A 23,497-nucleotide genomic window follows, 5' to 3' on the forward strand; every position below is an offset into this window, starting at 1 on the left:
CTATGGGGCAATAATGAACGGTGCAGAGCACTATATGGCACAGCTATGGGGCAATAATGGACGGTGCAGAGCACTATATGGCACAGCTATGGGGCAATGGTGCAGAGCACTATATGGCACAGCTATGGGGCAATGGTGCAGAGCACTATATGGCACAGCTATGGGGCAACGGTGCAGAGCACTATATGGCACAGCTATGGGGCAACGGTGCAGAGCACTATATGGCACAGCTATGGGGCAACGGTGCAGAGCACTATATGGCACAGCTATGGGGCAACGGTGCAGAGCACTATATGGCACAGCTATGGGGCAACGGTGCAGAGCATTATATATATGGCACAGCTATGGGGCAACGGTGCAGAGCATTGTATATATGACACAGCTATGGGGCAACGGTGCAGAGCATTGTATATATGGCACAGCTTTATGTGGAGTATCTATGGGGCAATGGTGCAGAGCATTGCATATATGGCACAGCTTTATGTGGAGCATCTATGGGGCCATAATGAACGGTGCAGAGCATTATATGTGGCACAGCTTTATGTGGAGCATCTATGGGGCCATAATGAACGGTATGGAGTATCTATTTTTAATTTTGAAATTCACCGGTACCTGCTGCATTTTCCACCCTAGGCTTATACTCGAGTCAATAAGTTTTCCCAGTTTTTTGTGGCAAAATTAGGGGGGTCGGCTTATACTCGGGTCGGCTTATACTCGAGTATATACGGTACCTGTTGAATGAATTCTCCAGCTTATTATGGTCAATTAGATACCATAGGTAAAATAAAGGGGTTTGTTGTTCGGTTATATGTATGAAATACAATGAATTTTATGGTGGTGACTTATCATTTTTGTAATACTTTTTTAATCTTTCCAAGAGATTTGTACATACCGTGTGTTAGGGCTGGCGGAACGCACCGAGTATATTTAGATATAATTATTGGTGCGTTCGCAGCCCGGGGTCCACCGTGCAGGAGACGAACCTGCTGCTAGCAAATGGTGGCACAATATGGCGGTATAAGCAAACTCTGTGACTTCTCAGAGTTGCACAGAAGGGAAAACGCTGTGCCCTGTTAGCGTCACAAGGAAACACAGCTGCCTAACAGAGCAAAAGCAATCAGTGGTCAGGGAGTAGCAACCACACAAACACCTCCTCTCCGGTGGAGCCGGAATTCTAATGGCATACAAAACTCCTCACCGGAGGTGCAAGTATTCTAGTGGCTTATTTCAGCCAGACCCTGACCACATGCAGACAAGACCACTGAATAGCAAAAGCTCATGACATAAGCTGATCCTAGTGCATGGCCGTGCGGCCATTCAAACCTTTTTATAGCTGCAGCAACTTCAGGACCTTCCTAGAGGACCAATGGGAGCTGCTGCAGTACTTGAGCATGTGACCCCTGACCTCCAATGAGAGGTCTTACCTTGGGCATGCTCAGAAGGGGAAAAGCAGGACTTCACAGAGACGTCTGCTCGCCGCTGACCAGTACTGGCTACAATGGCTGAGCCTGGGAAAGCAGCAGTAACCATCCGCACAGTATCAGGCTGAGCCAGACACTAAGACCGACATCTCCGCTGAGCAGGCTCCACTGTAGCTGGAGAAGAATGGGCGACCACAGCAGAGATAATTCAAGACTCCCCCTGTGCAGAGGTGGGAACTCGACCCCTAACATCATGTATATATTTTTTACATATTTTTTTCTCAAAGCGATAAAATATCTCTGGGGAACATATTTATTGCTTTATAGTTCCTTTTTTGTCACCTGAAGTGAGCATCTATAGATGTTCTAGATCACTACAGTGATGAAAGTCACTTGAAGAGCCGATCTGGGACTCAACAACTAGGACTCAGCATTCTGGGCAGCCATTTAGCATTATGATGGCCAGGTCCCAAAGAAGAATGGGCACTTCACTGCTCACTGATTGCTGGGTGCCCTTCCAAAGAAGAAACTGGAGCCATAATAAACCCCTTCTGTCTTCTTCCCAGGGTCCGGGATTGTGTCTGGCAGTCAAAGACACAACCTGCTCCTACTAGGTCACAGAAGCCTTAGTCCTATGCTGTAAATTCACAACCATGTAGGAGTAATCCGTCATAGACAGGGTGTGGGTGTATGGGGAGGGCTCAGGAACAGAGTCCAACCTATTTCAGACAGATGTGTTTCCCAGCTATCATCTGCCTCTAACAGTAGCGAGTTGAGTGATCTCGGATCGCTGCTTTTAACCCATTAAATGCTGCTATCAATCAATGACAGTGGTATTTAAACTGCGCAAAACTACCCGATGTCCGCTTTGGTGACCCATCAATCTCTGCCGTGACTTGATCATGGGGTGCTGATGGGTTGCCATGACAGACAGGATGCTTTTTTGAAGGCAAAGTGTGGTCACATCAAAATTTGTTTTATTTTAATCTCCCTTTTGTTCATTAACTTAGCATTTTGCGAATCCACTGCACAGGGGAGTTAAAAGAGCGCGATGTGCGCTATTTCATTGGTGATCGGTGGGGGCGGCCATCTTCCTTTGGCCGCGCGTGCGCAGAAGCGGCGCTCTGCTGGCCGCGGCTTCAGGAAAATGGCCGCGGGATGCCGCGCGTGCGCAGATGGAGATCGCGGCGGCCATTTTCCTAAAGCAGAGATGCGAACTCTGCTTCAGGAAAATGGCCGCCGCGATCTCCATCCCGCGGCCATTTTCCTGAAGCCGCGGCCAGCAGAGCGCCGCTTCTGCGCACGCGCGGCCAAAGGAAGATGGCCGCCCCCACCGATCACCAATGAAATAGCGCACATCGCGCTCTTTTAACTCCCCTGTGCAGTGGATTCGGGACCTTGGGCATGCGCAAATCACTACGCCACCAACGGAAAACTAAGCAAGATCTGGGGGAAGACACCACACCCTTTTGACCAGACCAGCCTGATTGACAGGCGAAAACGGCTACTTTGGTAACGTATTTTGGCAGCATAGGTGGGGAATCGGGGTCCACAAAATACACTGTTGTAATGCACAGCTCAGGCCCTATTTAACAGTATTTTTATCTCATACGGAAAAAACGGGGTGACAGGTGCCCTTTAAACTAAGTGATGATTAAGTGGGTTAAGCGATATATAACCTGATGAAAACATAATACATACAGATGCTTGAATATTTTATAGAGCAGATGTTGTTTCCAACAGTAAAAGTCATTTAGGCTATTTCTGCACAATGCATAAGTGGTCAATTTGCAGTCTGCATAGAGCTGCATTATTAACCCATGTGTACTGAGGGAATACACACTGTCCCAATGCAAAACCATTAGAATGACTTTGTCCGGCAGTCGTGTTGGGTGAAGATCTAACACTCTGCAGAGGAGGATGGTTCTAGTTATGTAAGAGCGTCCCGTAAGGAGACATTTCTAACAATGTATTCCTATTGCTTTTTGTATCTTTGCATTCGCGAATGCGTTCAAAGTGCTTCTGCTTTAATAATCCCAGAGTGAGACACCCACAGATTCTGTAACCATAGTTACCAAACCATAAAAATCACGGAAATTTTCTTATTTTCCTCTTTCTTCTGCTTCCTAGGGGCTTCCCTTTGATGTATTTACAGTATCATTAGAATTCAGCTTGAACTCTTTAATCTAAAATCTTGCTATACATATGGCAGAACATCCCAGCTAAGCATGCCTGTTAACTGGGCAATAAAAAAACAAGTATTGCTATATTAATAATGAATGTGATCTATCGAGCGTCATCCACTAAGTTCAACACAGACATAACCACTGGGCTCAGACAACAGTTTCATATGTATTGGGAACTGGACAACTGATTGTTGAAGTGTCAAGGATCCGGTTTGTCCGACTTTGGACTGCAGATCCTTTTGTTCGACTTGTGCTGCCATCAAAGAATTCAGATAGCGGCTCATGGCAATGATCATGTCATGGACATACGAAACAGGGGTGACAGTCTGATCATAAATAGAAAAATGGTTGCTTTCACGTTCTGCTCTACACGTCCACATTCATTCATGAACGGTAGGTCATGGAGCCCCTATCCAATAGCAGCTGCAAGTATTCCCCATATGTTACATTACAGATAGTGTATGACAGCACGGCAGTGAAGAACGCTTACCATGCATACAAGTATCCCCATAGCCAGACTTCTTAGATCTCGCTGATATTACTTGTTGTGTCTGCGGTAAAGAGCTTGAAAGGAATAAGACACAGTCCTAGGAGACGTCAGCGTGCTACACGTTTTTGGGACAGTTGGATTGAGTACTTGTAATTAGCTAAGAAATTAAGTTTTGAGAAAAATTCTATGAACTTAGCTGATCCTACATACATACAGCCTTGTTTCCCTTGTGTGTAGTAATAACACACATAACCTAATTCATCAAGCAATTAAATTCCAGTGGAAAACTGAGTTGTGCAATAACTTTGTGACAATTCAGGCAACGTTTCACAAAAACATTGAATCTCTTGGCATGTTTGCACCAGTCCCGGCAGTCTCCACCAGATTTTTGGAAAGTAGATAAAGTATGACCAAAAGTTCCCCGAAAAATGTATCATCATTTATACTACAAAACATAGCGTAAATTACAACAGACATTTATTGCAGCCTCTGGCGGGCGTATGCTTGTAACAATGGTAGACAGCAGTTAGAAAATGCTTCAAATTCATTGAGAAGAACATGCTTGTTAATGAATTTGGAGCACTCCAGAGCGCTCTTCATTATCACTAGTGTACAAAATGCTAGCTTTAATGGATTGATCCCATGGAGTGAAATACTGGTTAAAGGGAGATGGTCATTCCCAAAATACAAATTTAACTGAGTACATAGAAACAGAGGGGACCCCTATAAAAATCATACTTTAACTGTATACATTTCTTCCTCCATTGTGCAAAAATTGCTTTTTATTCCCAGTTTGCTAATTAGGGTGCTTAAGGCTACGTTCACATTAGCGTTGTGCGGCGCAGCGTCATACGCCCCTATATTTAACATGGGGGGCGCATGCGTTGTCTTGCGTTTTGTGATGCATGCGTCATTTTGGTGCAACTGTCAGGGTGCAGAGGACGCTGCATGATGCAGTTTTTTCTGCGCCAAAAATCATGCAAAAAATGAACGCATGTGTCACAAAACGCTGGGTTGTGCATGCGTTTTGCATGTGTTGTGCATTGCGTCGCCGACGCTGCGCCGCACAACGCAAATGTGAACGTAGCCTAAGGCAACTTTGGTGAGCAAAGCAGCTTCAGTGCACAATTCCATTCCTTGAATTTGGATACCCCTACCTCTTTCTCTGGTGATTGACAGTGCTGGCATGCTCATAGCCAACACTGTTTCATGAAAAAAACTTGTGTCTGCCTCTGTGATGATTGACAGATTCACTTCCCACACCCAACACTCTCTCAGAAGAAAGCCAGTGACGGTGCTCTCTCACTTTCAAAGTTCCCAGATTGGAGCGTATGTGTTTTGTTAGAGCAGGATTTACAGGTGCTTATCACAAAATTAGACTATCATCAAAAAGTTAGTTTATTTCAGTTCTTCAATACAAAAAGTTAAACATATATTATATAGAGTAATTATAAACATAGTTAATGTTGATGATTATGGCTTACTGCCAATGAAAACCCAAATGTCATTATCTCAGTAAATTAGAATAATTAACAAAAAAACCCTGCAAAGGCTTTCTAAGTGTTTACAAAGGTCCCTTAGTCTGCCTCAGTAGGCTCCACAATCATGGGGAAGACTGCTGACTTGACAGATGTCCAGAAGGCAGTCATTGACATACTCCACAAGGGGGTACACCACAAAAGGTCATTCATTGCTAAAGAATATCCTGGAGTATTTCAAGGTCTTGGGGTGGCCTAGCCAGTCTCCAGACCAGATCTCAATAGAAAATCTTTGGAGGGAGTTGAAATTCAATATTGCTCAGCGACAGTCCCGAAAGATCTGGAGAAGATCTGTATGAAGGACTGGGCCAAAATTCCTTCTGCAGTATGTGCAAGCTTGATCAAGAACTACAAGAAACGTCTGACCTCTGTAACTGCCAACAAAGGTTTCCGTACCAAATATTAAACCCTGTTTTTCTATTGCATCAAATACTTATTTCATGCTATAAAATGCAAATTAATTATGTGAGTTTCTGGGTTTTTTTTTTTTAAAGATTCTGTGTGTCATAGTTGAAGTACATATGATAAAAACTACAGACCTCTCCTCTTTGTAGGTGGGAAGCTGTGGTGAAACACGTGTCGGGTCTCTTGGTGGGTGAGCTGATGTATGCATTTTTTATCTTAAACATCTGTATTCTGATTGTTCTCACTATTGGTAGCCTTCTACACATTACTATATCCTTATATTACTGATGTGGTCCCTGAAATGGGTTCATAGATAATATTGTATAGCTTATCCATTCGATGCATGATGCTACTTTGTTCTGCAGGTGATATATTTTATATATATTTATACACCTATAAATATTATTGATAGATATTTTTCCAATTAGCTGACCCACTAATTTTTGTTGCCATCTGTGCCTGTCTTCTGGTGTTTACTTGCATTGTATTATGCACTGCCATATATACATTTCATTTAATTTATTGAATAAAATTAAAATTTTACCAAGAGATTGTTGTATTTTATTCCTAGCACACTTTTTTCTTCCTTGGTTGTAGGTGGGAAAACTTGCAAAGTTGGCAGTATATCAAATACTTATTTTCCCCACTGTATGTATGTTAATGCCAGCACGTCTGTAGAGATAAGCTGAGCCAATTATATTGCTGTAATCTGCAATGTATGTCCAGTGAAAACCTATATAAACAATGACCGATGATGTAACAAACCGAGTTCTGTTCTGATACTAAGCGTATCAGCATGGTTCGCTCCCCTGTACGTACTTGGATTTTACAATTTAATTTGGAACAAGCACAGTGTCTCAGAACGGCCCACATTACGTGGCGATGACATGCACACAGCACTGTGCTCTTTGCTCAAGTCTCTCAACTACATTGTGTAGCTTGGGCATGCTCTGATCTGGAAAGTTTTGACAGTGAGTGAGCTTTCTCCTGAAACAGCTCTGGCTCATGACAAGCCAGTGTTGCCAGTCACCAGAGATGGAGGTGTTGGTATGGGGGTGGTAGCCACATTTATGTAGTAAAGGATGAAAACATATTACTTTAGGGGCTGAGCGTAGTACTTTTTCATGTACCTCATGAACATTTTCCTGTGTGACAGTTTTTCAAAGGGTCAGTTGCAATAAACTAAAATTTCTTTTGGTTATCCTGCAGCAGAGGTGACACTAAGAATGGGGATATGTGCCCCTGGTGCGGCCAACAGGGTGCACCGTCAGGCAGTCAACTGAGGCATGCCAAGGTGTCTCCCAGGGACCAGCATTCTGCTCCCCAGGGAGTGAGATTTGGCCACTCTCTGAGCTGGTAAGCTGACAGTCATCTCAGAGTACAGGTAAAAGTCTGTCTCCCTGCATTCAATAGTAACTGAAAGACGCAAGTACAATTAAATGTAGGGAGATGAACTCTTACCTGTTCTCCAAGCTGGACGTGCCAGCGAGCAAAGCTCACTTGGCGACGTTCAGCAGTGTGATGAGATCACCTAATCACGTTGGTGATGTCACTCCTACATCACACAAGAGGACAAGACTGTGGAAAGATAAGCGTACTTACGCAGTAGAATAAATATGGGAACTTTATGAGGGGGGGGTTAAAAATGTGATGGGGCACTGTGTAGGGACTGGGCAGTGTGTGAGTTACAATGTAGAGAGATGCTAGTAAGGGAGAACAGTATGCATCATGGGGAAAGTGGCAGAAGGGCACACAGTATACAGATTGGGCAATAAAGTAAGGGGTACACAGAATGAGGGTACATCATGGGGAACAATACAGAGAACACAGTAAGGAGGGGACACTATGCCAAGATGAAGTGTAAGGAGGGGTCACAGAATAGAGACTGGACAGTATAAGGATTACATAGTTTATGGGACAGTGTGAAGAAGGGGCCAATTATGGAAACGGGGTAATATGGTGAGGGACACTTAACATAAGTATAGTATGGTGGTTAAAGCTAACAATGGGGGACAGTATAATGGTTATAGCTAATAAGGGCAGATAGTGTGGAGGTTGTGGCAGATAGTACAGCAGGGTGGACAATATGAGAGCTTGTAAAGGTGGCAATAACTGCAGTATTTTGGATATTTTATATACGACTCTCTTAAAAAGCTATTATAAAGCTACAAAAAATTAAAAACTTGATAATTTCATCATCTTTCTGGCAAAGTTGCCCCACTAATGCTTTAGTAAATAACTATATTGCTTTCTCAGTAATTGCTTTGCATTTGTCCATTTATTTGCTTGCAACCATGATCATGTAAGGCACTATGACTATGCCAGGTTCTCCATTAGTGCTTCTCCCAGCCACGTTTGTTGTGTCCCTGCTCTGTACTGTGTAATGTCTGTGTCTGACCGTACAGGAACATGGTCTGATCATACCACAGCTCCTGGCACAGCATAGGAACCTTTGTGGAAGTTGTTATTATTCCAAGATCTAGTGAATAAAATGAACTTTTGTTTGTGGGAAAACCCCTTTAATGTGCTGTTGACTGACCTAATTTTTTTCACTTTATGCCTTTTTCCACATTTTCGTATAGATACTGCCAAAAATGAGGTAAGACAGAGTACAAAGTGACACTGCTTCATTAATTTCAATGGTCATATCATCAGATTCACTTCAATCCTGTTTTTCAATACTTTATTAATAATAATAATAATAATTAAGTGGGGACATTTACAGACAATAAAGACATCACAAAGTAAAACAGAGTTCAAAAGTTACACGAGGAGTGAGGGTCCCGCTCACAAGCTTACAATCTAAGGATATAGGGGATACAATAGGCAGAACGTGCTTGTCATGTATGCTCCAGCCATCATTATAATAAATAGGGGTTTTCATATTATGCTGCATGATCCGTCATCATCCAGAAATATGACTATGACTGCAGCAATCAGGACAGATTGGAGTAGAGAGAGTTTGTTAGAGGGAGACTGATCAGTGAAGAGTTGCAATAATGCAGACGAGAATGAATAAGAGGGAGAGTAAAGGTACCTTCACACGAAACGACATTATAACGACATCGCTAGCAATCCGTGACGTTGCAGCGTCCTCGCTAGCGATATCGTTTCGTTTGACACGCAGCAGCGATCAGGATCCTGCTGTGATGTCGCTGGTCGCTGAATAAAGTCCAGAACTTTATTTGGTCGTCCGATCGCTGTGTATCGTTGTGTTTGAAAGCAAAAGCAACGATACCAGCGATATTTTACACTGGTAACCAGGGTAAACATCGGGTTACTAAGCGCAGGGCCGCGCTTAGTTACCCGATGTTTACCCTGGTTACTAGCGTAAAATGTAAAAAAAACAAACAGCACATACTCACATTGCGTCCCCTGCAGTCTGCTTCCTCCTCTGACTCAGCGCCGCAAAGTGAAAGTGAAAGCAGCACAGCGGTGACGTCACCGCTCTGCTCTCACTGTACGGCGCTCAGTCAGTCAGGAAGTGGACGCAGGGGGACGTGAATGTAAGTATGTGCTGTTTGTTTTTTTTAGATTTTACGCTGGTAACCAGGGTAAACATCGGGTTACTAAGCGCGGCCCTGCGCTTAGTTACCCGATGTTTACCCTGGTTACCAGGGGACCTCGGCATAGTTGATCGCTGGAGAGCGGTCTGTGTGACAGCTCTCAAGCGACCAAACAGCGACGCTGCAGCGATCGACATCGTTGTCGCTATCGCTGCAGCGTCGCTTCGTGTGAAGGTACCTTAAGAGCTTCAAAGGGGAGAAAAGGTCGTACTCTGGAGATGTTTCTAAGATGTAGGTAACATGGGTAAATGAGTGATTGGACATAGCAAATAAGGCCGGGGTCACACTAGCGTAGAATATGGACGAGTGCTATGCGAGAAAACATCGCATAGCACTCGGACCAATGTTAATCTATGGGGCAGCTAACATCAGCGTATATATTCACAGCCGTATTCGTCGTGAGTGTAAAACCGCAGCATGCTGCGATTGTATACAAATATCGTCCAAGACTCGCGAATGCAAGTCTATGGGTGCAAGAAAAAATCAGACACCACACGGACCATTCGTCTAACTTGTGACAAATATGCAACCATTTTCCTCATTTGAGCCCATTGAGCCAATTCAATGGGGAAAAGCAGTGAGATATGTAAAGCCATACGCATGTCGTACAGATACATGGGTGGGAGAAAATCACATCATCGCATTGCAAACGCATTACACACGGATGACCAGACAGCCTCTGTTGGTAGGTAATGTTCTCTAGAATCACTCATTTCTGATAGGCTTCATAAGGGATAAAACAATTGCAATAAACATGACCAGTGTATCACTTGGGAGTATGTCAGGAGATTATTTTTTTAATTTTAGTCTTTGCTGCCAAAAATAGTGGAATCCCCATAAAAACGCATAAACCCCCTTGGAAAACCATGGAATACAAAAGTGAATACGGCCTAAACAGGTAATTGAATAAACATGTATGAATAAAGCAACTATAACAAGCAACGAACCTTGGCGAGTCTAAAGAATGAGCAGCAAAAGCAACTGCTGATTGATGACAATGGGCAATTGTTTAGGCTCATTATGAAATCATCCCAATTCACACTTATTGGTGGATCACTATTTCTATACATGTGATCTCTCTCTGTAGTAACTGATCATTTTCACATAAAGCTGGCATCTGATTGGTTGCTATGAACCAAACTGACAATTTTGTAGAAGAGCTTTTAAGAGTGTGGCCCATTTGTTACTATGACAACATTCTCTTCCCTCGTTATATCACTCATGGAAAGGATCATATTTTGATATAACCATATTTATGAACACCTGCTTGGCATTCATGTCTATTTATCGCGGAGGAATTATTATGTAATTTAAAAGCATCGTTTTGCATCTCTGCTTCTAAATTGACATAAATATTTCAATAGTATCTAAAAGTGAATAGTTCAGATATTCTGGGGACGATTTATTATCGCACACTTTGCATTTGGTGCACCAGTGTCTCATATCTGAGCAACATGTTTTGGCTTTGTAAAAAAAAACCACCTTCTGAGGCCATCTGATGTAGGCTAACAAAGAGATACCAGGTCGGACCCATTGGATGTCATGGTGTGGGTACCATCTCTGAGAGCAAGGACAGACAGCTTCTGATTTGGCACACCTGAAATTTCATTGGTGGACATTTTTTTGAGCTGTTGACCAAAGAAATTGTAAAGACTCGAACCAAAGTTATTAATCACTAAGCCTTGTCAACCATCTGAATTGGGGCAATTATTAGCCATGACCAAAAGAGAATCGCAAGATTCTTCTTCTGGAATCCACATCTATTCTCCCAGGTCCAGGAATTTCATCGTCTGGCACTCGAATTCTGGCATCAAGGCCTCTGTGATGTCATGAAATAGGTGAGGCCTAGTCACTAGATCTTACATAACATCAAGATGTGTGTTACATATTCCTTGTAAATGCCAGAGATGTCCAGGAAGCCAGAATTCAACTTTCAGCTGAGGAAGTTTGCCACATCGTAATGGATGCTGGGCCAGGGTACTGTAAATCTTATTGCTCAACTCTAGCAATTGTGGGAGGTAGGGTTTGGTGGCCAATTTGTATTTCCCTTTTTTACCAATACTCATTAGATTGAGGGAATTTTACTTTTTAATTTATCACCTAACTGTTTGCAATAAGTTTTGTTGTTTGCTTTCTGTACTTACTTGTAGTGTCTCACAATAGAAACCAAATCTGAATTGGAATGAGAAGAATCAAGCACAGAGCAAGATGGTGGTCTAAATCAATGCGAGCCAAACCAGTAGGAATATTGCAGGTTACTGCAGTATTCAAGACTCAAACATATATGACTATTGGAATAATTCACTTACCCAGTCCAAGGCATGATACACGAAGCCCAGATTTCCCAAGATTTCTAGAAGACATAAAAGAACATTGCCTCTGATAAGAAATTATCTTTCAAACAATTTTATTGTTAATAATATTAACTACATTTCACACAATGCATCTGAAATGTTGGCAGGTGTGTAAGTTTTACTAAGGTTTTGTACACATCTGAAATAAAAATTACATTTTACTATTCCTTTACAGAAACTGAAAAACAGATTTAATCCCAGAGATGGATCTGTCGTATGACGGACACAAACGAAGTCCAACAGATCCCATTGACTATTATGGTACCCAACATTTTCCATTATGGTGTTCTACATTTTACCATACAATATGACACAATATTGCTTCACTATTTTGTCTTTGTAAACCTGAAGGAACCTGCAACAGAGCCTTTAACTCAGATGTGAGCAGAGGAACGAGAACACCTGCCCACGATCTCGCACCCCCAAGTTTCAGATAGCTACGGTAATCATTTTTATTTTCTCGACACTCTCAGTACTATACATATACTGATGTGCTGGCAGTTTCTATATCACATTGCATCAGGAATAAAATAATAGCCATGTTTATATTTCCTCCTCTAACATTTGCGTCCCATAGACCAGCATAGCTCCTCCATCGAATGTGTTGTGCTTATCTCAATCATATTTGGATCTGATGATTGTGTTTCTTGCTGTAATAATAACTGCAGAATCCAGAACTTCTTATCTTCTATTTTAACTAATGTCTACATTATTATGCTTCATCGAAACATCTGCAGAACATCTGTCTTGCTCCAGCTTTCCCTTGTGAGATGCATACACATTTTTGGAGTATATATAGAAAACCATTCATTTAGTTTGCAGTTATTAAACAAATTAAAGTGCACCGACAGCAGTGTAAATACTTAGGAGAACTGTATTATTATGTTTGGCAAGACTACTTCCTTACATGGACTGAGCACTATTACTAATGTAAAACAACTTGAAGCGGAGTACAGAAGCTTTGTTAATTTATTATTATTTTATTTAATTAACACTGAATAAAAAGGTCCATCTCTGTAGCAATATGGTGGATTAAAAAAAAAACACTAAAAAACCTAAATCGTCTGGAGAGCAGCAGGAATAACATAAGAACACAAATGGGCCACATTTGACTTGGTGAGAGTTCCTTTTAATGGACTCGTAGTGCAATGATGCTCACAGAAATAATGCACCAAACTTATTCAAATACAACCACAGAATGGATGGAAATGTTGCTTGTGTGGGAATAGATGAAGGTGACATCACACGGGGTGCCATGCCTTTAAAGGGAATCTGTCATCTGCGCAGGCGCCGGGGAAGGTCAGAGAGGCCCAGCACCTGTGCACTGCAGTACTTTATGCTGCCCTCAACAGGGAGACAAAGTACGCCGGAGCCGCGGCAGGAAGACAAGATGAGGACGTCATCTTATGAAGATAGGAGGCGCCGGACCGCGACGCCCATCGGACCAGACCACAGCGGGACTGCCCCTGGGTGAGTATAATATAACCTTTATTTCTCATCTTTCAGGTTACATCGGGGGCTTATCTACAGCATTACAGAATGGTGTAGATATGCCCCTGATGCCGATGGCCCCAGCTCATATACGATTTTGGGGGTAACAGACTCCCTTTAAATTCAGCTCCAGAAGCTGTAACTTCCAGACAGATTAAGTAGCTGAGTAAGGATACAGTATCAAGAATGCCAATGTCACTGTTTTGGGAAGTTATCTTTGATGAAGTATTTGTGAAAGATTGTCAGAAACATTCATATGTTCTCACTAAACACTATCATGCTATAAAATACATATAAGGTAAATAGTGATGAGCGAATATACTTCGTTACTCAACATTTCTCGAGCACGCTCGGGGGTCCTCCGAGTATTTTTTAGTGCTTGGAGATTTAGTTTTTATTGCTGCAGCTGAATGATTTACATCTGGTAGCCAGCATAAGTACATGTGGGGGTTGCCTGGTTGCTAGGGCATCTGTTGTGAGTTCCGTTCTTGGGCTCCATCCTGTGGTTGCAAATGGTATTTTTGGGAGTTCTGTTCTTGGGCTCCCTCTGGTGGTTTCAAGTGGTACTTAGCAGCTGCTTTCACTAATCGGTTGCCTGGCCTTGTTATTTAACTGGGCTTTGGGCTGTAGTGGATGCCAGCTGTCAATGTTCCTTCCTGTGGATTCAGTCCTTTCCTGGAAGTTCTCTGTTGGCCAGTCCATTTCAGCTTAAGATAAGTTCTGCTAGTTTTTGGGTGTTTCCCTGCCTATGACCTTTGTTCAGTTTAAGTTATGTCTCTTTTGTCCAGCTTGTCATCATGAAATATTCCGGCTAGTTGGAAGCTCTGGGGTTGCAGATTTGCCCCTCCACACCGTGAGTCGGTGTGGAGGTTATTTTTGTAAACTCTGCGTGGACATTTAGTTTTTATACTGACCGCACAGTAGCCTTTTCTTTCTCTGTCTATTTAGATAGTAGTGGCCTCCTTTGCTAAAATCTAGTTTCATTTCTGAGTTTGTCATTTCCCTCTTCACTCACCGTCAATATTTGTGGGGGCTATCTTTCCTTTGGGGGTTTCTCTGAGGCGAGATAGTTTTCCGTTTCCATCTTCAGGGGTAGCTAGTTCTTAGGCTGTGAAGAGGCGTCTAGGCAGAGATAGGAACGCTCCACGGCTATTTCTAGTGTTGGTGTTAGGAGTAGGGATTGCGGTCAGTAAAGTTACCACCTCCTCAGAGCTAGTACAATATTTGTTTTACCCACTAGGTCATTTCAGTGCTGCTCCGTAATCACTAGGTCATATAGGTGATTACTGTCTGTAGAGCTGCCACCTCCTCTGAGCTTGTCCATGATTGGTTTTACCCACCAGGTCATCTCAATACCACTCCATGACCACCAGGTCATAACAGTACAGCTGGCCCACAAAGTGTTAAATGCATCTCAAAAGAGGGAAGAGAAAGTTCTGAGTCATAGGTTTTTTTTTCTTGTTGCTTGTTTCGTCCTTTTTTTTCCCCTTGATTTTTGGATGGTGCAGGAGCTTGGTACTGATATGGAGGTTCAGGGTCTGTCTGCGCGTGTTGATCATCTCGCTGCAAGGGTACAGAGTATCCAAGACTATGTTGTTCAAACTCCTGTTTCTGAGCCTAGAATTCCTATCCCTGATTTGTTTTCTGGGGATTGATCTAGGTTTTTGAATTTTAAAAATAATTGCAGATTGTTTTTTGCTCTGAGACCCCGTTCCTCTGGTGACCCCATTCAGCAAGTGAAGATTGTTATTTCTCTGCTGCGTGGTGACCCGCAGGATTGGGCATTCTCCCTTAAGCCAGGGAATCCTGTATTGCTCAATGTAGATTCATTTTTTCAAGCACTTGGATTGCTTTATGACGAACCCAATTCTGTGGATCAGGCAGAAAAAATTCTGCTGGCTCTGTGTCAGGGTCAGGAAGCGGCAGAGATATATTGTCAGAAATTTAGAAAGTGGTCTGTGCTTACAAAATGGAATGAGGATGTCCTGGCGGCTATTTTCAGAAAGGGTCTTTCTGAAGCTCTTAAAGATGTTATGGTGGGGTTTCCCACGCCTGCTGGTTTGAACGAGTCAATGTCTCTGGCCATTCAGATTGATCGGCGCCTACGTGAAAGTAAGGTTGTGCACCATATGGCGGTGTCCTCTGGGCAGAGTTCTGAGCCTATGCAATGTGATAGAGTTTTGACGAGAGCAGAACGGCAGGAGTTCCGACGTCAGAATGGGCTGTGTTTTTACTGTGGTGACGCTACTCATGCTATCTCTGATTGCCCGAAGCGAACTATGAGGGCTGCTAGTTCGGTTACCATCAGTACTGTACAGCCTAAATTTCTCTTGTCTATTACCCTGATTTGCTCATTGTCGTCCTTTTCTGTAATGGCAATTGTGGATTCTGGCGCTGCCCTGAACTTAATGGACCTAGAATTTGCCAAGCGCTGTGGTTTTTCCTTGGAGCCTTTGCAGAGTCCTATTCCCTTGAGGGGGATTGATGCTACGCCATTGGCCAAGAATAAACCTCAGTACTGGACACAGTTAGCCATGAACATGGCTCCAGCACATCAGGAAAATATTCATTTTTTGGTGTTGCATAATTTGCATGATGTGGTAGTGCTGGGGTTTCCATGGTTACAGGTACATAATCCAGTACTGGATTGGAAATCTATGTCTGTGACTAGTTGGGGTTGTCAGGGGATACATAGTGACATTCCTCTGATGTCAATTTCCTCGTCCCCTTCCTCTGAAGTTCCTGAGTTTTTGTCGGATTTCCAAGATATATTTGAGGAGCCTAAATCCAGTCCTCTGCCTCCTCATAGGGACTGTGATTGCGCTATTAATTTGATTCCTGGCTGTAAGTTCCCTAAGGGTCGACTTTTCAATCTGTCTGTGCCAGAGCATGCCGCTATGCGGACTTAGGTAAAGGAGTCCTTGGAGAAGGGGCATCTTCGCCCGTCTTCGTCACCGTTGGGAGCGGGATTCTTTTTTGTTGCCAAGAAGGATGGCTCCTTGAGGCCTTGTATAGATTATTGCCTTCTCAATAAGATCACGGTCAAATTCCAGTACCCTTTGCCTTTGCTCTCTGATTTGTTTGCATGGATTAAAGGGGCTAGCTGGTTTACCAAGATTGACCTTCGAGGGGCGTATAATCTGGTCCGCATCAAACAGGGTGATGAATGGAAAACAGCATTTAATACGCCCGAAGGCCATTGTGAATATCTTGTGATGCCTTTCGGGCTCTCTAATGCTCCATCTGTGTTTCAGTCCTTCATGCATGATATTTTTCGGGAGTATCTGGATAAATTTATGATTGTATATTTGGACGATATTTTGTTTTTTTCCAATGATTGGGAGTCTCATGTGAAGCAGGTCAGGATGGTATTTCAGATTCTTTGTGCTAATACACTGTTTGTGAAGGGGTCTAAGAGCCTTTTTGGAGTTCAGAAGGTTTCTTTTCTGGGGTTCATTTTTTTCTCCCTCGGCTATTGAAATGGACCCTGTTAAGGTCCAGGCTATTTATGATTGGACACAGCCCACATCTGTGAAGAGCCTTCAGAAGTTTTTGGGCTTTGCTAATTTTTATCGCCGCTTCATTGCTAATTTTTCTACTGTGGTTAAACCTCTGACCGATTTGACCAAGAAAGGTGCAGATGTGGTGAATTGGTCCTCTGCGGCTGTGGAGGCCTTTCAGGAGCTTAAGCGTTGTTTTACTTCTGCCCCTGTGTTGCGTCAGCCAGATGTCTCTCTCCCTTTTCAGGCTGAGGTTGACGCTTCTGAGATTGGGGCAGGAGCTGTTCTGTCTCAGAGAAGTTCTGATGGCTCTGTGTTGAAACCGTGTGCTTTCTTCTCCAGAAAGTTTTCGCCTGCTGAGCGTAATTATGATGTCGGCAATCGGGAGTTGTTGGCTATGAAGTGGGCATTCGAGGAGTGGCGACATTGGCTTGAGGGAGCCAAGCATCGTGTTGTGGTCTTGACCGATCATAAGAATCTGATTTACCTTGAATTGGCCAAGCGGTTGAATCCTAGACAGGCTCGGTGGTCTTTGTTTTTCTCCCGTTTTGATTTTGTGGTCTCGTATCTTCCGGGATCTAAGAATGTGAAGGCTGATGCCCTGTCTAGGAGTTTTTTGCCTGATTCTCCTGGAGTCCGTGAGCCGGCTGGTATTCTCAAGGAGGGGGTGATTCTTTCTGCTATCTCCCCTGATTTACGGCGGGTGCTTCGGGAGTTTCAGGCTGATAGACCCGACCGCTGTCCTGTGGGGAAATTGTTTGTTCCTGATAGATGGACTAGTAAGGTGATTTCTGAGATTCATTGTTCAGTGTTGGCTGGTCATCCTGGGATCTTTGGTACCAGAGATTTGGTTGCCAGGTCCTTTTGGTGGCCTTCTTTGTCACGGGATGTGCGATCCTTCGTGCAGTCCTGTGGGATCTGTGCTCGGGCTAAGCCCTGCTGTTCTCGTGCTAGTGGGTTGCTTTTTCCCTTGCCTATCCCTGAGAGGCCCAGGACGCATATTTCCATGGATTTTATTTCTGATCTTCCTGTTTCTCAGAAGATGTCTGTCATCTGGGTGGTTTGTGACCGGTTTTCTAAAATGGTCCATTTGGTACCTTTGCCTAAGTTGCCTTCCTCCTCTGATTTGGTTCCTTTGTTTTTCCAGCATGTGGTTCGTTTGCATGGTATTCCGGAGAATATTGTGTCTGACAGAGGTACCCAGTTTGTTTCTAGGTTTTGGCGGTCCTTTTGTGGTAGAATGGGCATTAATTTGTCTTTTTCTTCGGCGTTTCACCCTCAGACAAATGGACAGACGGAGCGAACCAATCAGACCTTGGAAACCTATTTGAGATGCTTTGTGTCGGCTGATCAGGATGATTGGGTTACCTTCTTGCCGTTGGCCGAGTTTGCCCTTAATAATTGGGCTAGTTCTGCTACCTTGGTTTCGCCTTTTTTTTGTAATTTTGGTTTTCATCCTCGCTTTTCTTCAGGGCAGGTTGAGTCTTCGGACTGCCCTGGGGTAGATTCTGTGGTGGACAGGTTGCAGTGGATTTGGACTCATGTGGTGGACAATTTGACATTGTCTCAGGAAAAGGCTCAACGTTTTGCTAACCGCGTTCGGTGCATTGGTCCCCGGCTTCGGGTTGGGGATTTGGTCTGGTTGTCTTCTCGTCATGTTTCTATGAAGGTCTCTTCCCCTAAGTTCAAACCTCGTTTTATTGGTCCTTATAGGTTTTCGGAAATTATCAATCCGGTGTCTTTTCGTTTGGCCCTTCCAGCTTCGTTTTCCATTCATAATGTGTTCCATAGATCTTTTTTGCGTAGATATGTGGTGCCCGTGGTTCCCTCCATTGACCCTCCTGCTCCGGTGTTGGTTGGGGGGGAGCTGGAGTATGTGGTGGAGAAGATTTTGGATTCTCGTCTTTCAAGGCGGAAACTTCAGTATCTGGTCAAGTGGAAGGGTTATGGCCAGGAGGATAACTCTTGGGTTTTTGCCTCCGATGTTCATGCTGCTGATTTGGTACGTTCTTTTCATTTGGCTCGTCCCGGTCGGCCTGGGGGCTCTGGTGAGGGTTCGGTGACCCCTCCTCAAGGGGGGGGGGGTACTGTTGTGAGTTCCGTTCTTGGGCTCCATCCTGTGGTTGCAAATGGTATTTTGGGGAGTTCTGTTCTTGGGCTCCCTCTGGTGGTTTCAAGTGGTACTTAGCAGCTGCTTTCACTAATCGGTTCCCTGGCCTTGTTATTTAACTGGGCTTTGGGCTGTAGTGGATGCCAGCTGTCAATGTTCCTTCCTGTGGATTCAATCCTTTCCTGGAAGTTCTCTGTTGGCCAGTCCATTTCAGCTTAAGATAAGTTCTGCTAGTTTTTGGGTGTTTCCCTGCCTATGACCTTTGTTCAGTTTAAGTTATGTCTCTTTTGTCCAGCTTGTCATCATGAAATATTCCGGCTAGTTGGAAGCTCTGGGGTTGCAGATTTGCCCCTCCACACCGTGAGTCGGTGTGGAGGTTATTTTTGTAAACTCAGCGTGGACATTTAGTTTTTATACTGACCGCACAGTAGCCTTTTCTTTCTCTGTCTATTTAGATAGTAGTGGCCTCCTTTGCTAAAATCTAGTTTCATTTCTGAGTTTGTCATTTCCCTCTTCACTCACCGTCAATATTTGTGGGGGGGCTATCTTTCCTTTGGGGGTTTCTCTGAGGCGAGATAGTTTTCCGTTTCCATCTTCAGGGGTAGCTAGTTCTTAGGCTGTGAAGAGGCGTCTAGGCAGAGATAGGAACGCTACACGGCTATTTCTAGTGTTGGTGTTAGGAGTAGGGATTGCGATCAGTAAAGTTACCACCTCCTCAGAGCTAGTACAATATTTGTTTTACCCACTAGGTCATTTCAGTGCTGCTCCGTAATCCCTAGGTCATATAGGTGATTACTGTTATGACCCCAATGGCAGGGGGTCTCAGAGACAATAGCGAAGTCTGCAAACATAAAACCCAGCTCATAGGGCAGTGGTAACTGGGCTGACCATATACCTGAACCTAGCACTCAAATAACAGCAGCCGGGGAACGTACCTACGTTGATTCTAGACGTCTCGCGCCAGCCGGAGAACTAACTAACCCTAGCAGGGAAAAGAAAGACCTTTCTTGCCTCCAGAGGAAATACCCCAAAAAGTTGGATACAAGCCCCAACAAATAATAACGGTGAGGTAAGAAGAAAAGACAAACGCAAGAAATGAACTAGGTTTTAGCAAAGAGAGGCCCGCTAACTAATAGCAGAATATAGGAAGATGACTTATATGGTCAGCGAAAACCCTCACAAAAAACTCCACGCGGAATACTCAAGAACCCCCGAACCGTCTAACGGCACGGGGGGAGAACATCCGCACCCTAGAGCTTCCAGCAATACCAGGAATCACATTTTGTACAAGCTGGACAAAAATAAGAGCACAGAAAATAACCAAAAACAAGAAAGCAGGACTTAGCTTAATTTTGCATAGAACCAGGACCAGCAGATAGGAGCAAACAGAAGGATCTGATTACAACGATGCCAGGCACCAGACTGAAAATCCAGGAAGTTCAAATAGCGACACCCCTGGACTAACGAAGCCAGGTGGGTACCAAGCAAGGGAAGGAATATCAAAGTGTAATATCACTAGTGACCACAAGAGGGAGCCAAAAGGTCAATTCACAACAGTACCCCCCCCTTAAGGAGGGGTCACCGAACCCTCACCAGGACCACCAGGGCGATCAGGATGAGCAGCGTGAAAGGCACGAACCAAATCGGCCGCATGCACATCAGAGGCGACCACCCAGGAATTATCCTCCTGACCATAGCCCTTCCACTTGACCAGATACTGAAGCCTCCGCCTGGAGAGACGAGAATCCAAGATCTTTTCCACCACGTACTCCAACTCGCCCCCAACCAACACCGGAGCAGGAGGCTCAACAGAAGGAACCACAGGCACAACGTACCGCCGCAACAAGGACCTATGGAACACGTTGTGAATGGCAAACGACACAGGAAGTTCCAAGCGAAAGGACACTGGATTAAGAATTTCCAAAATCTTATAAGGACCGATGAAGCGAGGCTTAAATTTAGGAGAGGAGACCTTCATAGGAACAAAGAAGACAGCCACACCAAATCCCCAACGCGAAGTCGGGGACCCACACCGCGGCGGCGGTTGGCAAAACGCTGAGCCTTCTCCTGTGACAACTTCAAGTTGTCCACCACATGATCCCAAATCCGCTGCAACCTATCCACCACAGAATCCACCCCAGGACAGTCAGACGGCTCCACATGTCCCGAGGAAAAACGAGGATGGAAACCAGAGTTGCAGAAAAATGGCGAAACCAAGGTAGCGGAACTAGCCCGATTATTAAGGGCAAACTCAGCCAACGGCAAGAAGGTCACCCAATCATCCTGATCTGCAGAAACAAAACATCTCAAATAAGCCTCTAGAGTCTGATTTGTTCGCTCAGTTTGGCCATTAGTCTGAGGATGAAAGGCAGATGAAAACGACAAATCAATGCCCATCCTAGCACAAAAGGATAGCCAGAACCTGGAAACAAACTGGGATCCTCTGTCAGACACGATATTCTCAGGAATGCCGTGCAAACGAACCACATTCTGAAAGAATAACGGAACCAGATCAGAAGAGGAAGGCAGCTTAGGCAAGGGCACCAAATGGACCATCTTGGAAAAGCGATCACATACCACCCAGATGACAGACATGCCCCGAGACACTGGAAGATCCGAAATGAAATCCATGGAAATGTGTGTCCAAGGCCTCTTCGGGACAGGCAAGGGCAAAAGCAACCCGCTGGCACGAGAACAGCAAGGCTTAGCCCGAGCACAAGTCCCACAGGACTGCACAAATGACCGCACATCCCGTGACAAGGAAGGTCACGAAAAGGACCTAGCCACCAAATCTCTGGTGCCAAAAATACCCGGATGCCCTGACAACACCGAGGAGTGAACCTCGGAAATTACTCTGCTGGTCCATTTATCAGGAACAAACAGTCTGTCAGGTGGACAAGAGTCAGGTCTATCAGCCTGAAATCTCTGCAACACACGTCGCAAATCCGGAGAAATGGCCGACAAGATTACTCCCTCTTTAAGAATACCAACTGGCTCTGAGGCTCCAGGAGAGTCAGGCACAAAGCTCCTAGAAAGAGCATCAGCCTTAACATTCTTCGAACCAGGCAGGTACGAGACCACGAAGTCAAAACGGGAGAAAAATAATGACCACCGGGCCTGTCTAGGATTCAGGCGTTTAGCAGACTCGAGATACATCAGATTTTTGTGATCAGTCAAAACCACCACACGATGCTTAGCACCCTCGAGCCAATGATGCCACTCCTCAAATGCCCACTTCATGGCCAACAACTCCCGATTGCCAACATCATAATTCCACTCAGCAGGTGAAAATTTCCTAGAAAAAAAAGCACATGGTCTCATTACTGAGCAACCAGGGCTTCTCTGCGACAAAACGGCCCCTGCACCGATCTCAGAAGCATCCACTTCAACCTGAAAGGGAAGCGAGACATCAGGCTGACACAAAACAGGCGCCGAAGTAAACCGGCACTTCAGCTCCTGAAAAGCATCCACGGCTGCAGGAGCCCAGTTAGCAACATCAGAACCTTTCTTGGTCATATCCGTCAAAGGTTTAACAACGCTAGAAAAATTAGCGATAAAACGACGGTAGAAGTTAGCAAAACCCAAGAACTTCTGAAGACTCTTAACCGACGTGGGCTGAGTCCAATCATGAATAGCTCGGACCTTGACTGGGTCCATCTCCACAGCAGAAGGGGAGAAGATAAAACCCAAAAAGGGAACCTTCTGCACACCAAAGAGACACTTTGAGCCCTTAATAAACAAAGCATTCTCACGCAAAACCTGAAACACCATCCTGACCTGCCTTACATGGGAGTCCCAATCATCAGAAAAAAACAGAATATCATCCAGATAAACAAACATAAATTTATCCAGATACTTCCGGAAGATGTCATGCATAAAGGACTGAAACACTGAAGGAGCATTAGAGAGCCCAAAAGGCATCACCAAGTACTCAAAATGACCTTCGGGCGTATTAAATGCAGTTTTCCATTCATCTCCCTGCTTAATGCGCACAAGGTTGTACGCACCACGAAGGTCTATCTTGGTGAACCACTTGGCACCCTTAATCCGGGCAAACAAGTCTGACAACAGAGGCAAAGGATACTGAAATTTAACAGTGATTTTATTCAGAAGTCGATAGTCTATACAAGGTCTCAAAGATCCGTCCTTCTTGGCCACAAAGAAAAATCCCGCACCAAGAGGGGAAGAGGATGGATGAATATGTCCCTTCTCCAGAGACTCCTTAATATACGAACGCATTGCGGTATGCTCAGGTACAGACAGATTAAATAATCTTCCCTTAGGAAACTTACTACCTGGAATCAAATCTATAGCGCAGTCACAGTCCCTATGAGGAGGAAGAGCACTGGACCTGGACTCGCTGAATACATCCTGATAATCAGACAAATACTCAGGAACATCCGAAGGAGTAGAGGAAGCAATAGACACCGGCGGGG

The 23,497-nt window shown here is 44.3% G+C and overlaps 1 protein-coding gene across 1 annotated transcript in view; it reads right to left on the reverse strand.

The window, feature by feature from the left end:
* Window positions 1-23,497, reverse strand: part of KCNAB1 (potassium voltage-gated channel subfamily A regulatory beta subunit 1) — a 271,103-nt gene that overhangs the window by 149,722 nt on the left and 97,884 nt on the right. Inside the window, exon 2 of the mRNA XM_077290697.1 lies at window positions 11,916-11,959. Coding sequence (XP_077146812.1) covers window positions 11,916-11,959 — 44 coding nt within the window. The remainder of the gene's footprint in view (window positions 1-11,915; window positions 11,960-23,497) is intronic.

The sequence above is a fragment of the Ranitomeya variabilis genome, chromosome 2, assembly GCF_051348905.1.
Source record: "Ranitomeya variabilis isolate aRanVar5 chromosome 2, aRanVar5.hap1, whole genome shotgun sequence".
Lineage (NCBI taxonomy): Eukaryota > Metazoa > Chordata > Amphibia > Anura > Dendrobatidae > Ranitomeya > Ranitomeya variabilis.